The following is a 17,015-nucleotide window of genomic DNA, read 5'->3' on the forward strand; positions in this document are numbered from 1 at the left end:
TTTCTTAATCTGTCTTAGGCAATCTCAAACAAATAACTAATTTGATAAAAACAATTTCTATCACCCCAGTCAATTCAGTTCCCAAAGTCAATAAAATAAGACAGCTAGCTGGCCTGTGTGCAAACTGTCACTGAGCATGCAAGGAAGGAAAAATGAGATAGCGTTTCTCAGAGAATACACAGCAAGAAATATCCTTTACCTTGGTCAAAGGGCTTGTTGGGGTTCCAGTTTCTGAAATAATCATCCTATATAAGGAAAAAAATAGAAAATGGAGGTCAGATTTCAGAAAGCTTCTCACATAACAGCATAAAAAGCTGCGTTTCTCCCCACTTCCCCAAAACACAAAGGAAAACAATAGCTCAGAACAGTTTTCCAAAACAGACAGACATTAACATGCAAACAAAAATATCAATTTACTTTTAAATTCTTATGTTTCAAACTGTAAGGATTAAACACTGGGACGAGTAAAATCATTTCTGCCTCGTATGGAAACAGCACTGCTCTCCTTGGTCTGACAGATAAACCAAGACACCTTCTCAGTGCACAGTGTATGTTCTATCAATTATTCTGCAGTGATGCCTGGTGGCTCTCACTGATCATTAAGCCTGTTTGTAACAGCTGATAAGTCAACGGTCAACATTTCTTGTATGTGTAGACATGTAACTCGTGGTGCCCAGTTCCAGTTTTCCAGCACTCACAAAACCTAAGAACAGAGGGCCATTCCAATGCTGGAATTAACCACAGGCATACACGTAGCTTAATACCATTTGTTCGGGGTGTGTCAGGAAAAACCCCAAAGGCTGACCAATCTGGTTGATTCATAACTATGTCTTCCTTGCCTGCAGCTGGCATCAATTTATGCTCCAAGGCTAGACACTCCATTACTTAGAAATCGCAAGGGTCTGGGTCACTCACTCCTTCCTAGTTACATTTAATCTCTCCCCCACTTCTAATAACTCTCTCCCTCCAAAAAACTGCTGTCCACTCTCTCCAGCCCCCGAGCAGTAAGGGGAAGCCCCCACTGCTCCCCTGCACACCCAATCTATCAGCAAACCTGAACAGTTTGCAAAGTGCAGAGGCTTCCCCCAGGTATGTCTTCCCCACACTATTTTTAGGGCATGTGCCCCCGTTTCTGTTAATTTTCTCCTGACTATACCCAAATTATTTGCTATATGTGTTTTGGGCAGGTACTCTGCATGCTGCAGTCGGTTTCAGAAAGCTGTCCAATTTCTCTTCCAGAGAAGTTAACTTACATCAAAGTGCACAATTAGTTCAAATTATTGTCCATGCTGTCTCCTGCTGCAGTTTATCTCTGACACGATCTCCTGTGAATTTTATCGGCCTCTGTGTCGTTCAATTACCTGGCTTTATTAGATCCTTGTTGAGTTCACCTAAGCCCTTAAGTAGATTTTAGAAAACTGGATTTTGAGTAAAATCAGAACATAGCGCTTTTTGGGCAGTGATTCCATTTTCCCGAGCATGAATAAACATGAACAGGTTCCTCTGGGTCCTGATGACTAGCCACTAAATTAGTTTTAACTCCGAGGAATTGGCTCATTCTGCTATGGCTTTAATTTTATGGTACCACTGGCCATCTCACGCAGCTGTTTAGGAAGTCTCTGATGTCTGCACCCTGAAATATCACTGAGAAAGCTTCAAATAATTGCTCTGCCACATCTCTCTCCAGCCACGATTTAAAATACAATCCAAATCTTTGGAGCTACGTGGCTTAAAACTCAGCAGCCAGTGTTAAGTGATTGTAAGTTAAGGGCTGGATGGCAGGTGGAAAATTTAGGTCCTGATTTCTCAGTTTGATGGTCCTAGACACCAACATGGTGTCAACACGTTATGCTGCTCACGGGGTAAGAGAAGAGATAACCCCAGATGAACTCATCTTCACCACTGGAGAAAAAACATAACAAAATATTCATCCTTCCAACAGTGGTTCATCAGTGCCCTCTTCACATCCAGAGGGCGGCATCATGTCCAATGGCAACATGGCATCTGGGAAATGCTTTCTACTTGAGTATGCTGTTCTAATACAAGTCATCGGAAGCTTCGGATGTGTGTCCAACATGTCACATTCTCTTTGATATCAAAGCAAGGTTTGAACCAGTCTCAAGAACTGAGTATTCCCGAATGATTGTAACATCCTTTATAACTTGGATGGAATTTGAAGCATGCGTCTGGACTTCGTCACTTTTCCAGGTTAACTGTAATTGTCGTTTTAATAAATTTCTTGGGGGGAAATCATAGTTTTAAATATAAAGCCTCTAAAAGCAGATATCTGCTTTAGAATATCTGGAACCCATTGAAATGTAGTAACACTGCCTAATTGCTGCTACAATGTGAAAGTACACCTTGAGTGAAAGCTCATTATGCAAAATGAGTCCTTCAAATAGCCCCTTGCTCAGCAAGGCCAAGCAGGGAAAGAAAATGATTCCTTGTATCTGATTGCTTTTGCTGTCTTAGAAAAGTGGATGGCCAAAGCAAAAACCAATGAGCCAAGAGCTGATAAAACCTTGGGTTTTTAACTGCTTTGGCTACATTTTCTCTGAGAGCGAAAGCCCATATCAGGGGCCAAGATTATGAACATGAGGAAAACACTGGGTACCACGCCCACTTGGGGGATGGTCACTGAGCCCGGAGGAGGGGGCTACTTCATGGGCATTCTGCAGCAAGATCTGCGTGTGCGATGCCCAGACACACGGATCACCCTTCCATACTGTCCTAGCCAGGTCTGACGGGCGGGCACATATGGCAGGTCCAAGCAGGCTGCAGCTGTATCCATCGATTCACTCTGCACCTGAGGGAATTTCTGGTGAGGCGGCATCCAAATCCACACAAAAAGAGCTGAAGACAAAAGCATGCCTCTGCTGGAGCTTCACCTCCCGAGAATGTGCTCATCCATGAGTCCCACTTAACCATCCGGATGCTCAACGGACATAAGGACAGCAGTCGGTGGCCTTGAACCAACACTCAGTAACGGGGCTGGTCATTTCTCCAAGGCCTAAGGTCTGGGGGCAGTACCATCCCAGCTTTTATTTTCTATCTAAATAAAAATATATAGTGTATATTTTATATTATCCTAAAACAGTTCTGTGGACAGTTGTATCAGTTTTCTAACAGGGATAATTCCCACCCTGGGAAGTCGGGTGCCTGCCCGCACACCACCTCAGGGCTGCACTGGATCGAGCTGTGTTCCTGCTGCGTGGACCCCAGGGTCCTGTCCAGATCCCAGGAACATGTAGGACTCTAAGAGCCCTTGCCTCTGATCTTCCTTTTAGCCCAATATAGTTGTGGCCTGTTAAAATTCAGACTGTGTTAAAAAGCCTGTCAGATGTGTTAGATCAAACTCGCCAGGAGACGTGTATCTGTCTGAGTTGGCCTCTTAACTGGTAATTTTATCATCTAGTGATGAAGCTTTTAAAAAGGACTTGCAAGGGCCTCGGCGACAGTTAATTTTTAACACAGAAACCTAAATAGGGTGATGCAGATCTAAATATAGTTATTTGCTAAATTCAGTAACTCCTTTCAGTGCATTTAAGATAGCTGAGGCGTAAAGGATGGCAGTGTTAGGACACACGTCTATTTTGTGGGCTTCACGGCACAGTGTGATTATGTCAGGCCTCTACTGGGCAGCGCAGAGAGCAGCCTTCCTCTAAATCTGACCCATATGAGGAAAGGCTGATTGCACATCACCGTGCCACTTCATAAATGAAAATTGCCCCACTCTTTAAGGACTGTTAAAATCTGCAAGAACCTATCCATTTAAACACAGTCTCAAACTTGAGCAAACTGACGTATGTCTGAAATCATGAAATGTCTTAGAGTAACATAAAGTCATAGTAAGAAGGCATAAAAAGTCAGCATAAAGATCACAGTAAGTAAGTGACAAATTGTTACACATTTAGGATGAGGACGAAGGAGGTGGTACTGGGGTAAAGGGAGAACCAGAGACTGGCATGGCTCCAATTTATTTTTTTATCTTCCACAGCTGATCAATATACATAAAACCATATTTCTTCATTTATCTCACTAAATAAATATCTTACTAACATAGAATTGGGCCCTATGAAATTATCGGCACCCAGTGGCTGGTACAAAGGAATTTAACTCTGGATTTTCAGCTACTTTAAAGACATTCATTGTGATAAGCATTCATGGAAAGGAAATCTGTTTAAAATGTATATATGTATAACATATTGTATATTCTCATACATAACAGATATTAAGAAGGCCATAATATTTACCAATACATAATTTAATAAAAGATACATGTACATATATATTCATATATACCAAAGAGCATTCTGCTCTACATAGTATCTTTCAATAAAATCTTTAAGCCTCAATAACATAAAACGATGCAAAAATATTCCTGCTATAATTTGAGTGATTAAGTCTCTTCATCATGGATGCTCATAAGCAACTGGAAAGTCTATGGTTCTAGCCCATTTTGAATGGAAACCTGAATTTTTCTTCCACCATCCGACAGCCCCAAAATGGCTGATGCAATTTAGTTTGCCGATTCCCCAGGGATCTGCCTTTCCAGAGTTGCTTATCTAGGCTCCAAAGATTGTCAAAGCAGACTCTGAGGAAGAGATGGGTGGCAGAACCAAAGGGAAACCATTTTTGAAGTCCGACTGCTGTATTCCCACCTCTGAAGATGATGTAATAGACTGTCTACCTTACAGCTTCGGACACTACAAATCAAAGACACTTAGCTTACATGAAACAGATCATTTCTGCTTCATAAATATTTTAGCTAAGTTATTTGAACCTGCAGTTTCATCGGCAGATCACCTGAGATAATACAAACTACCAGCCTAGAAAATAAATGGGAGCCTCATTTGTCTCAACCAGGAGTGAGTAATAAGCACACAGTAAGTCCTGGCCAAACTGTATAAAATACAAGTAAGCTGTTCCAGCTTTAACATCTCTGTATCCCTGTGAAGTCTCCATAACTGTTACTGGTGTGTATGTAAATACAGGTGGGTGTATGTTTATACACACACTCTAAATCACTTTCTTCCTGAATAGGTTATTCTTTGATAAATTGGTCTGACATTTGGTATAAAGTCCTGCAGGCCTCAGACAAACTGATTCAGAAAATAACAATGTCAGTTGCTCTGCTCTTTCAATAAATAACCCACCAGTAAAACACAGATAATAACTGACAGTCATACTTGTACTGTAACTAATGAGAAAAGATAAAGCAGCAAATGGACTGTTTATATGCATTTGATAAATTGCATCCCCTGGATATACCATTGAAAAATAAATGTGTGCGGTGCTGGTTCACTGAACTAAAGCAAATATTTACCACTGAGATTTAGGATTTAGAATGAAATTTACATTTTATTTGGCAACTATTTCGATGTTATATCTACGTAATAGTTGAAAAGTCAAAAACCTACCTCAACTTCCTGAGTACGAAAGCATTATAAATGAGAAAAAAATAAAAGAATCACATCAAATAGGAAGGAATGCAAACATTTTTTATAATTGCATCAAATTTTCATATTATCATAAAATTAGAAAGGTCATAGGCAGATATTTTCCCTTAAGTCACCAACCATCACTCCCTTGAAAAGTTCCCACCATTCACTAAATTCACGGGAAAGAACATCAGGTTATGGGGTGGGGGGGGGATACTTGAAGTGGGGAGAAATCTGAGTATGCTCTAGTGATCTATGTCATTACTGACAAACAACTAGCAAAATGATGATTAAATCCAACTCTCAGTCATGATTACTATCTATGAGAGTTTCCAATGAACAATTTCCTGTGGCGTAGGTCCAAAGGGTGAACTTCAATAAAAACCCCGAGACAACATCAGAGACCAGGAATAATAGACTAACATTTCTACAAAGAAATTATTTTGCCTTGCAGCTCCAAAATAACTTGCAGGGGGTCTAACACCTGAGAAAGACATGGACCTATGGTCTTAGAAATATGTAAAATGAACGAGATTGCCATGGCACCTCCAACCAATTCAAGGATTATAACCACCACAAAGAACACCCCATCCTCAGGACTGTCTGTCTGTCCCTGTCCATCCAAGCTGGGGAGGGAGGCAGGAGTGACTTGCGGATTTGGTCTTTTCCCAAAGAGAAAAACTGAGTTTGAATTTCCTTCACAAAGTATGCACTGCATGTCGCTTTTACTTGTGCGAAATGAATGGGTATACAATGGTCCATTTGTCCTCTGACCAAGACAAGGGGTGTCTCCCTAGATTGAAAGCCATCCATACCCTTAGACCTCATTAGCAAGATTACGGAAATGTCTGTGCTGACCAGGAGCAGCCTCGGAACATCCAGCAAGGAGAGAAGCAGCCAGTCCTACAGGGTCAAAGGCACAGGGGCCACTACCAACAGGACAGGCCCAGCAGCAGATGTACCTCCAGTTTGCCTCTAGCACTCGCCAGCTGTGTGGCCTCGCACAATCCACTTAGCTTCTCTGAGTTGCAATTCCCTTATCTGTAAAATAAGGCCACCACACCTCCCTTGAAGGATGGGTCACAGGGATTTGTGATGACGTGACAAAGTGTCTGGTATACTACTCGACAAATAAAATGTTTACTCAACCAATTGAGTTGAGGAGAATTACTCCACAAATAAAAGATGTGCACTTTTGTGTCCATCTCCAGAGGTTTACAGTACTGAGATGTCCCGGGAACATTGACAGAAATGGGCTTTGTAGAAATAATATGTTTAAAATTTCCATGATGTGAATTCTTGTGCATTTGAACCTTATCGAGTGGGCCCAAGTGAAGGGAGACCAATTGCATCTGGGAAAAATAATCATGAAATATTTTAAATGCATGTAATTGTGTTAGTCTCACATACGAAGAGTGGCTGAGAAAAAAAATTCAATGAAATTTGAAAACTTCAGCTGCAGGCACATCTCTGTTTAAAGGTCAGGCTCCCACTCTGCGAGATTTAGTGACCCTGTCTATTAAAAAAAAAAAAAAGTAATACTTATACCACAGAGCCATTTTGTGCATCTAGTGAGGTGTTTTGAACCGTTGTCAGGTATTCCATGTCACATGACACACATGTAATTATAACTAACTATACCCTGATAAGGAGACGGGGCTGAACAGGGAACATTTCTGCATAACCATTCATTTACATGTATTAAATAGGTGGAGAAACCCTGAAAGAGTCTATCTCATCGGCACACCAAACAAGACCTTTGCCACCTCGTAAACCTTCACTTCACAGAAAATACAAATTATACTGGCCTGAGGCTCAGCCTTACCCAAGTATCACAAATTCGAAATTAATTAGTTCCTGTCATCTTTCTGAGAATGCCACTCCTACCACTCCCCCGAGGCCGGCAGACCTCCATAAACATCCAGATGCTGCCTTTCAGAGTATAAAACACCGGCTAGTAGCTATCACCCCACCCCTTTCTCTCCACCCATCCTTCACTGGAGGTGCCGGCCACAGGGATTGGGGAAAGCAGTGGTTCTCACCCTTGGCTGACTACTAGGGTCACTGTGGAGCTTTCCAAACACTAAGGCCCCACCCAGGAGATGCTGACTCAGTGGTCTTGGGTGTGGCCTCCCCAAGGGGATTTTTTTTTAAGCTCCCCAGATGATTCTAAGGTGTAGCCCCATTAGCTAAAGGGAGCTACATACTAACTCAATCACAGTGACAGGGAGATGACCAGGAGACAGTCAGGGCCAACACAAATAGCAAGTCAGGCCTTCTCCCCCAGCTTCCAGAGCTTTCCAGAGTTGTCTCCATCTTCCACTCTCAGGTCTGCTCCATGAGCCCAATCTAACCCGTTGCCCAGGCAAGAACGCAGGTCTCCGACTGGAGTCCTCCCCCTTCCTTCCCTTTGCACTCAGACAATGACCAAGTCCTCTCCTTCTCACTCCCGGGTCTCTCTCATCTCCCGCTTGTCTGCACACCCACAGCGCCCCCCTCAGGTCAGTCCTCCACAGCCTCCCCTGGGGTTACACCACATGCCCTAACCAGCCTCTGCCTCCTCCTGCCCTGCCCAGGGCGCTCTCCACGCTGCTCCTATGGTGACCTTCTGAAGGGACACTCGGGTCACATCAGCCCCTCTGCTTAAAATACTCAAGTTGCTGCCCCTGACTCCCAGACCAAGGCCAAGCCCAGCAGCAGCTTACAGGACCCAGCAAGCTGCAGCCCCTGCTGGGCCTTCCAGCCTCCCTACAGCCACATGCCATCTCACGTGCTTCGCTCCAGCTGCAAATGAACGACTTCTTGGCGCTGCAGCAGTCGTGCTCTCTTCAACCCCTGAAACTGCACGTGCCGCCCCTTCTCTGCCTGAAGCACCTTTCCTCGCCCCTCTTTGGTCAACATTTACTGTGCTATCAAATCCCAGTTTAGACAATGCTTCTCAGGGGCGCCCTCCCTGTCCCCAGTCCCTCCACACCTCAGTGTCTCTGCTGTGTTGTGTACAGCCCCCCGTGCTGTCCCCTGAGCAGTGACACTCCCACACTGCAGCAGCTGGCCACTCCTGCAACTCAACCACACAGAAGGCCAGGAGATGGACGTCTTTGCCACCAAACCTCCAGGACCCAGGACAGTGCCCGTTTTGCAAAGGTAGTCGAGAAACATCTAGTACTGAATTCAGGAATAAAGGGAAAAAATCAAACTCTGCTGCTTTTTTTATACCAGTACCTTGGGCTACAACTGCCCAGCTAACCACAGGCTCTGGGACCTGGAGGTTTCTGAGGAAAGGGAAATGGTCAACTCCCTTAGAGTGACCTCAAGAGGGGCAGTAACCAGAACCTGGGGCCAGCGGGGATGGCAGTGGAAGGTCTTGGAGGAATCAGCCGAGCTGCGCAGGAGGTGGACAGGTGGCCCTCTGACCCACGCCCTCGCCCCACACCTACTGAGGCCCTGAGTCAACCCCAGGGACAGGGAGACTTCATGACCTGGCTCACCACAGCGAAACTGAAATCTGATGCAAGATTCAGGACTTGTTGAAATCAAATCAAATATTCAAAGTATTGTACTATTAATATTAATCATATGGTAAGAACAGCAGCTACCATTTTCTGAATGGTTACAATGTGCCAGGCACTGTACTACGCCCTCACTGTGTTTTATTTCACTGAACCCGTACAATCCCCCTCCGAGATAGGCAGCATCAGCACTCCAATGACACGGTTGGGGAAACTGAAGCTGAGAGAGACGAAATGACTACGCAAGGTCACACAGCTACTGAGAAGCCAGAGGGCGATCTGAACTCAGTTTTGCCTGGCTCCAAAGATGATGCTCTAACCACCACACTCACCACCTCCGTGGTGCTATAGGAAGTGAGGAGCAGTGAGGTACGAGAAGACTGGAGACCCTGAACACAGACAGCGGCTGGCTGCCCTGTGAAGATGCTGGCAGGAGATGCCAAGGGATGAGAGATGAGCACAGGCCAGATGCCTCCCAAGGGGCCCTTCTACCACTGCCATGCCTTAGTGTGTCTCGCCTCAGCTTTCCCACCTGTGAAATGGGGGAGGAAAACACCTGCCTCATAAGATCTTTGTGAGCCTGGCCAGCCAGTCCATCTGTCATGCACCTGGCTTCAGGAAAGCAGGCGGGACAATGTGCCTTTCTGACCTACTCCAACTGCAGATGGCTCCCTGGCATCCAGAATCGTGGCCATCAGCCCCGATGACAGCAGCCTCAGGAGCCCTCGGCCTTTATGCACTGTCTGCCGGCAGCACTCCCTGGGGCCCAGTTCAAAGTGGAGCATCCTGTGCCGACATGAAGGCACGACATGGAGAAAGTGATGGCTTTGGCAGCAGCCATCACTCCGGGAACCTACAGCCGCAGACTTTGCCTGAAATTATCATTCGCTGCATGGCTAGGCCTGCTGAAGTTTCTCCCAGCCCTGTCATTCAGCCTCTTCTCTTCAAGGGAACATCTGGGAAGGGCAGCAATAAAGACTCATATTACTATGTCCCCAAGGGTGCCCTAGCAGCCATCCTGCCTGCCCTCCTTTGCATCCTGAGGTTCTGGCCTTTGGGCCACGTACACAGCAGGTGTTCCTCACCAAAGCCCCAGAAATAAATCCGCTCAAGGTCTTTGGTCCACTTCAAGCCACTGGTGTTACAATCAGCATCTGGGAGTGCTCATTTGAAGTTTGCAATTTCTGAAGTGACATTTCCCCCATGGTAAGAGGTAACCAGAGTAGGAAACATTCCCGAGCCATAGTTTACTTCTACAATCACCAGCATGGCCTCCATGGAAAAGGGTGGGAATCCCCTCTCTGAGGTGCAGCCACGGTTAAAACTGTGGCTCACCAGGAGGGTGGGACACTCCTCTGAGACTGACTGAAGACTCTCCAGGACCCGTACTCCCAAAGGCTGCTGGGTCCAACGAACACGAGATCATGGAGACGAGCTACCTTTCTTCTCACCCACAAGCCTTGATGCAGCTCTGCGATTGATCGAATGCAGTCTCTCACCCCCAGCACTGCCAAAAAGGTGCCTGGTAGATGCAGGAGACTTGGAGAGACGACCACAAAGCCCTTCAGCCAGGCTCCACACTTGGGAACTTGCTCACTGGGCCGCTTGGTCCAGTCGATAATGTACTTATGTTATGTGACAAGATGCAGGGCCCAGAGAAGTGACAAGAGAACTGTCCTCACACCAAGAACAATGTGTGAGTCCCGTAATGGTAGTTCAGCCCCCAGTACCAGGGGATCCATGGGTGAGTCTACTCCATGAATGTGTGGCTGTCCTATTCCCTGCCAGGGGATTTCTACAGTTGGCCATGCTCAGGTAGGGCCTGGGGCACCCAGAGAGAGGGGCTGAAGCTGGCAGAGGCTCGAAGACCTCAATACCCAAAGAGCCATGCAGACTTTATCTGTAAGCACTAAGGAGCCACTGGGAGGCTTAGTTGGGGGTTGACACCATCAAGCTGGTATTTTCTGAAGCACACTGGGCTCCCTGAGTGTGAGACAGGTTACAGGGAGCGCACGTGAAGGACACCAGAAAAGAAGATCACTCGACATCTGTCGTTGTGCTATAAAAAGATATGAGTCACACCCAGCCCTCACCTTCAGGAAGCCCACAGTCTGACCAGGGAAGAGAGACCCAAAAATGAAAGCAAATGAAGCATAGTATTATTACCTGGTAATGGGTCATTGTAAAAGATAATAATAATAAAAGCTACAGGAACACAATAGTCACCAACTCTGCCTGGCAACCAGGGCCGACTCTACTGAGGAAGTGGGCAGGACTCAAGCTGGGTCTGGATGGACAGGGAGTTTTCCAGGCCAGGAACAGGCAACGGGGTGGGACAGGGCGTTGCAGGCAGGGGCACCAGCCTATGCAATGAGCATGAACACAAGTCTTCACTGCGACAGCCCTCAGCTCGAGCAAAGGGCAATGAAGCCTGAGCCCAGGGGCAGCCACGGAGACAAGACAAAGGAGACATCTGCCAGCTTTGCTCAGGTTCCCGCAATGCCCAGTCTGCCCTTTGCTCTGTGGCTGGTCACTGGCATCATTACACTCTATCCACTCGAGCTGGAAGGCCGAGCAACGTCACTATGTCTGGAGGAAACACACCAGCCCACGTGTGCCACCCCAGAGATAACAGCCAGCTCGAACCCCAGCCGTTCCAACCACATCAGCAAGAGTTGCCATGCCACCTGTTAAAGACACATGTGAGTCATTATGGACCACGACTGGAACCAGCTAGTCTGTGTGTCTGTCCCTCTCTCCATCCTGCAGAGACATATTGTCAGCTTGCTACACCTTTCCTTTATTAAATAATTAAACATCTTTCACTTAGGAGGGGAGCTCCCTAAGAACAAGGGCCATGCCGTGTGACCAGGCCCTGGGAACCAGGACGCTGGAGGTCCCCCTCCCAACTCCCAGAAGTGAAAACAACTAACAGCCTCTTGCACTCACTCAGCCTTTAAAACATCCCACTCTTATTTGCAGGGGACAGGGGTATGGAGGGGAGATGAGATGAAAAACCAGGGTTCCCTGGTACCCATCTTTTAAAATCAAAACCCTCCAGGGCAAAATTATCAGATAAGTTCATTTATATGGCAACAAAATACACATCCATAAGGACATATTTATTTCTTGTGGAGGAGCACTCAGCTGGCAGAATCCATGTAATACTTTGATTTTTACACTTTCTTTTCATTTATTATTTGAGGGAATTACAGGAGTGTTAATAATCACAATGCAAGTCCCTTCCAGCTCTAAAATGCAATGATTCTAGTTATGCCAAATAATCAATCAAATATGCCCAAAAGCTCTGTGTAAATAAAGTAGGAGCAATTTTTCACAGACCGGCAAAGACTACAATGTACTGGAAGAATCCAAGGTAAACCAAAGCAATATGGTGCTTTTCCTTTAAATGTAAGGGCCTCATATGAACACAGCCAGTAATTATGTCCTAGGTCTTTGAAGTCCCTTTCCTATGAAATAACTTACGAACATTAAAGAAGAGTCCAGTTGGGTTTCTTCACATGATGCTCAGAGCTACTAAGAGAGAATTTCTTTATTTCTTTTTATTTTTTTTTTTTAATTTTTATTAGGGAATATTGGGGAACAGTGTGTTTTTCCAGGACCCATCAACTCCAAGTTAAGTCGTCGTCCTTCAATCTAGTTGTGGAGGGCGCAGCTCAGCTCCAAGTCTAGTCGCTGTATTCAATCTTTAGTTGCAGGGGCTGCAGCCCACCATCCCATGCGGGAATTGAACCAGCAACCTTGTTGTTAAAAGCACAGGTTCTAACCAACTGAGCCATCTGGCCGCCCCTCAGATGCTCAGTAGCAGCTCATTGTCTTCAATGCAGTTGTGGAGGGCGCAGCTCACTGGCCCATGTGGGAATCAAACCGGCAACCCCATCGCTAAGAGCTCGCGGTCTAACCAACTGAGCTATCTGGCCACCCAAGAGAGACTTTCTTGAAAAAAAGTTCCCAAGATCAAATTCTTCAGCCAAATCACCTTCTCATGAGTGTTAGAGACTCCTAAAAGAAAGTCACATACAAAAGCATGGGCAGAAAACAGAAAACCAAAACCCAAGAAGCAGAAAGAGAACCAAAGCAGCAGTGATCGCTCTACCTCCTCTGGGTGTCCCAAGCCCACCTCCTCAGAGGCCTGTGAAGAAAGAGGCAGCCAGGCCACTGACATGCATGAAGCCACAATAATATGGCCACACTGGAGGGGTGCTGGGTCCTGGTCATTAAAATTGATTTCATTTGGTCAGTTGCATGGTCACATTTTCTGAACTATCCATAAACAGTGCCCACAACCCACTGTAAGAAGGAACAACAACAACAAAAATATATAAAAGGATTAGAGAAAAATCAAAATGGTACCAATGGTTATCAACAGTTGGGCAAATACAAGAGTTTTCTTCCTGCTGCTACTTTTTTTTTTTTTTTTAAGTATTTTTCAATTTAAAAAAAAATTCACATGGATCACTTCATGTATTTGTATGTTGTCTACTCATTCACACATTCATTCACTCATCTGACGTCCTATGGGAGAGGGAAAATGAAGACAATGGTACCCGACCACTAGCCAGGGAAACTCGAGCCCAGAGAGGTGGAATCATTTTGACAGGAATTGACACAGCACAAAAATCTGCAGCATAAGATTCACATACACTAATAGCTTAGACTGAAGCAGTGGGAGGTGAATAGGAAGAGCTTCCTGAGCCATGACCTAGGACAGTGACTAGAAACATTTCCAGGCAGCTGAAGGGAACCACAGACCATTAGTATTAGCCGCTTTCTGGGCCGACACACAAGGTCACCATTCATTTATTCCTTCAGTCCAGGCATGTCTGCTACCCTATTAAGGAATGAAAAATCTGGAATAAGCAGGGGGGAGATGCTCAGCTCACTCACCCACGCACAGCCATGGCCCCTGCCAGAAGCATTCGGAAGGGCCCAGAGCTCACAGTAGAAATCATACATTTACCCACGAGGCGCTGACAGCTCCTGCAACAAACCCAAATTGTGGCTTGATTTAATAAGGCATCCGAGGCTCAGATACCTCATCTGATTTACCAGCAGGACACACAAATCACGGCTAGAACTGGAGACACCTTGTCAGGGCTGCCTGCTGGAATTATTTGGGACAACACTGCATGGGTTACTTTGGTGTTGCCCATCAAAGCCTTGTACGTCCATTGCTCATACCTCTCTTTTCACAAAATTCAGCTCTTAACCCAGCTTGGAGCTGAAATCAATGGTTCTGCTTCCCAATCTGAAACATAAAAAACGTAAATACCTATGGCAGCTTTTTAACTGATAACCTCTCTTGGCATCTGCACTACCATTGCCTAAGAGATACTGGGCTCAAAAACAATTCAGTGCTCTCGAAGCCTCAGTTTCCTCATCTGTAAATGAGGCCGAGGGTGCCGACTTTACCAGGATTAACTGGGATGATTATTTGAGACATATGCAAAATGCCCGGCATGGAATAGGCACCAAAAATGGTGACTGCATTTTTAAATTGACCTCAGTATATCCTCTGCTCTAAGCTGGTAACAGAGTTTAAAAAACAGACTGGTAGGTTCCTCTGGATTAGTGTATTTGTGATGCTGTCATCCTGATTCTGAGAAGACTTAAAAAATCAAATCTGGGTGACAGCTCCTTTGGAAAAGCAGCAGCCACTGCTCTGTGCAAAAGTGTAAATAAAATGCCACTTAAGTAATCACATTACTCACAGCTTCATGCATGTGATGTAGAGCTTCGAGCAAGCATGCGTGTGTGATGGATTTCTTATTATCTGTTGGCTGCCACTGCAGTCCATCCAGCCGTCTGCAGGCGTCCTGCCTGGAAACGTCAACATTCGCTCCTGATGGGACCCACACTCCTGCTATCAGTGGGAACAGACTCAACAGGAAAGAGGCAACGGCTTCATAATAAGGTGATGACACCAACAGACATGTGTGCTTGGGGAAGAGCTACCAGGTTCTAAGTCAGCCATTAAGGTCCCTTCCTCAGCTCGCAGGGGCTCTCAAAATAATTTGGGCCAGAAGAAATCTCTAGTTGAATCACGCTGGCCCCTGCCAGGTAGGCGCAGAGCCTTCTCAGATGCCGTGACACTGCCTACTTTGGACTCAGCAGTGCCAAGTGCCAGACCAAACACCAGTGGCAACGCTGCCCTGAATCGACGTCCTTTCGGAGGAGGGTCTCTGAAATACCAGGGGTTTCCATTGACTAGAGCCATCCTGACAAGTGCCAAGAAGTAACTGAGGATACGTTAGGTCCTTAGACCATTTCTGCTCTGGATAAAGGCAGAACTTCTAGAAAAGCCATTTCAGAATCCAGCTGCAAATGCGCTCTACAGATGTGGGTGTCTGCAGGGGCACAGGCTGGAATAACCCCAGGGAGAAATGTGAGGGTCAGTTCTTACAGTTAAATCTAGGTTCACTGAGGCCCCTTCTCCCTTTTCTTGGGGACAGAGCTCCATACACATGGGTAGCTTTGAGGCAAGGCTTGTCCTCAAGAGACTCTGCCCTTCCTGCCTGCACTGCCCGTCAGGGCTTCTGTGCCCTCATGGCCGTCTCCCCTACACTCCTGTATGCTTCCTTCCCAGCCAGGTAAAGAGGACTGTGCCAGCTCCCAGACCCCTCACATTCAATAAGGGATCCAAGCCCAAGGCGACAAAATCCTGCCAGGGTGTCTTCCAATAGAAAGACAAGAAATTTGGGGGGGGAGGGCCTTGGCTGGCCCCTGAATACGTGGCACACTGGTCAGCCTGGGTCCAGGTGACGAAGGAAGGGGAGGAGGACTAAGAACTAGTGGAAAGGGGAAAAGGGAATGAAAAGTCTGCAAAGAGCCGTAAAGGGAAAAGATAGAGTGACCAGGAAAATGAACACGGGCAATGTGAGCACATTTTTACTATAGACCCGAAATGGACCCAGTAGGCAGTAGAACAAGGACTTGGGTCTTAGGGAGGTGCTGGGACCCTGCAATTTTCTAAGGGGAGTTCAAGAGACAGCAACTCATGCCTGTGTTCAACCCACAAGGGGAGGCAGCAAATGTCTACTGAATATCCACCACTGGCCGAGCCCTGGGTTCTGCACTTGACATCGAGTTTCCCTTACAATCACCACAATGACTTTGCAAGCATGAAGCTATCCTCTACATCTTACAGCTGAGGGGACAATGGCTCAGACAGGTTAAGTAACTTCTTCCAGGTCACACAGCAGGAGCAGCAGAGGCGGGATTCCAATCCAGCTCTGTCCAACCACAGAGCTCTGGGCTCTTTCCACGCGCCCAGCACCCATCTTGGCCAAGCACCTCACCAAGTTCTGGACCATCAGCTCCCGAAGGATGAACTCTGCTGGACCTGGCTCAGACCCGAGCAACCAGCGGAGACTCAGAACAGCTACTGCTTGAATCAGAGCTGGTATGGGAACAATTATGACTTCTCCTGGCAACTAGTGACTTAACTCTTTTCAAGGGACAGGCCCACCCTTGATAAAGCCCAGGGAAGCGGAGCCTCTAGGGCTAAGATGTGGGTGAAGCCAGAGTACGGAAAGAGAGAAGAAGTGAAATCTCAGGAGAAACATGTTATTACACCAGGCCTCCAAACGGTTGCCAGGGTGGAGCTGGGGCTGGAGGACAGAGGATGAAACAGGAGAATGGCCGAGGAGATGCACAGCGTCCAGCACATTCCAGGAGGGCCATTCACATTCTAAACAAGACCGCCTTGTGCTGAAGTCTCCAGTCTGATCTGTCCATCACCCCAAACTAACGTGCCTCTTCCCCCAGCAGCAGTGAAAGCTCGAACCCAGCCCAATGGCCACGCAGGCCATGGGGGGTCCTTTAGCACTCATGTGTGGGAGCACACACAGCGTAATGAACCTGGGGTCCACCTCCCTAAAAATCAGATGCAAATGTGATGTGGGTCACTGCTTGCCTTCTTCCACACTATTATGCCTGGATGGTAGAACTGGAGTAACTACTGAATAAATTATGAACACATTCTGGACCACAGCTCCCAGACCTTCTGTGCTTCTTAACACTGTCTCTGCTCTTCGAGGCCACA

At 46.4% G+C, this 17,015-nt stretch overlaps 1 protein-coding gene across 1 annotated transcript in view; it reads right to left on the minus strand.

The window, feature by feature from the left end:
- SPOCK1 (SPARC (osteonectin), cwcv and kazal like domains proteoglycan 1) overlaps positions 1 to 17,015 on the minus strand; it is a 470,125-nt gene that overhangs the window by 256,143 nt on the left and 196,967 nt on the right. The window contains exon 3 of the mRNA XM_019740366.3: positions 200 to 245. Within this exon, the coding sequence (XP_019595925.2) occupies positions 200 to 245 (46 nt within the window). The remainder of the gene's footprint in view (positions 1 to 199; positions 246 to 17,015) is intronic.

The sequence above is a fragment of the Rhinolophus sinicus genome, chromosome 5 (genome assembly GCF_057876585.1).
Source record: "Rhinolophus sinicus isolate RSI-liver-muscle chromosome 5, RSI-T2T, whole genome shotgun sequence".
Taxonomy (NCBI): domain Eukaryota; kingdom Metazoa; phylum Chordata; class Mammalia; order Chiroptera; family Rhinolophidae; genus Rhinolophus; species Rhinolophus sinicus.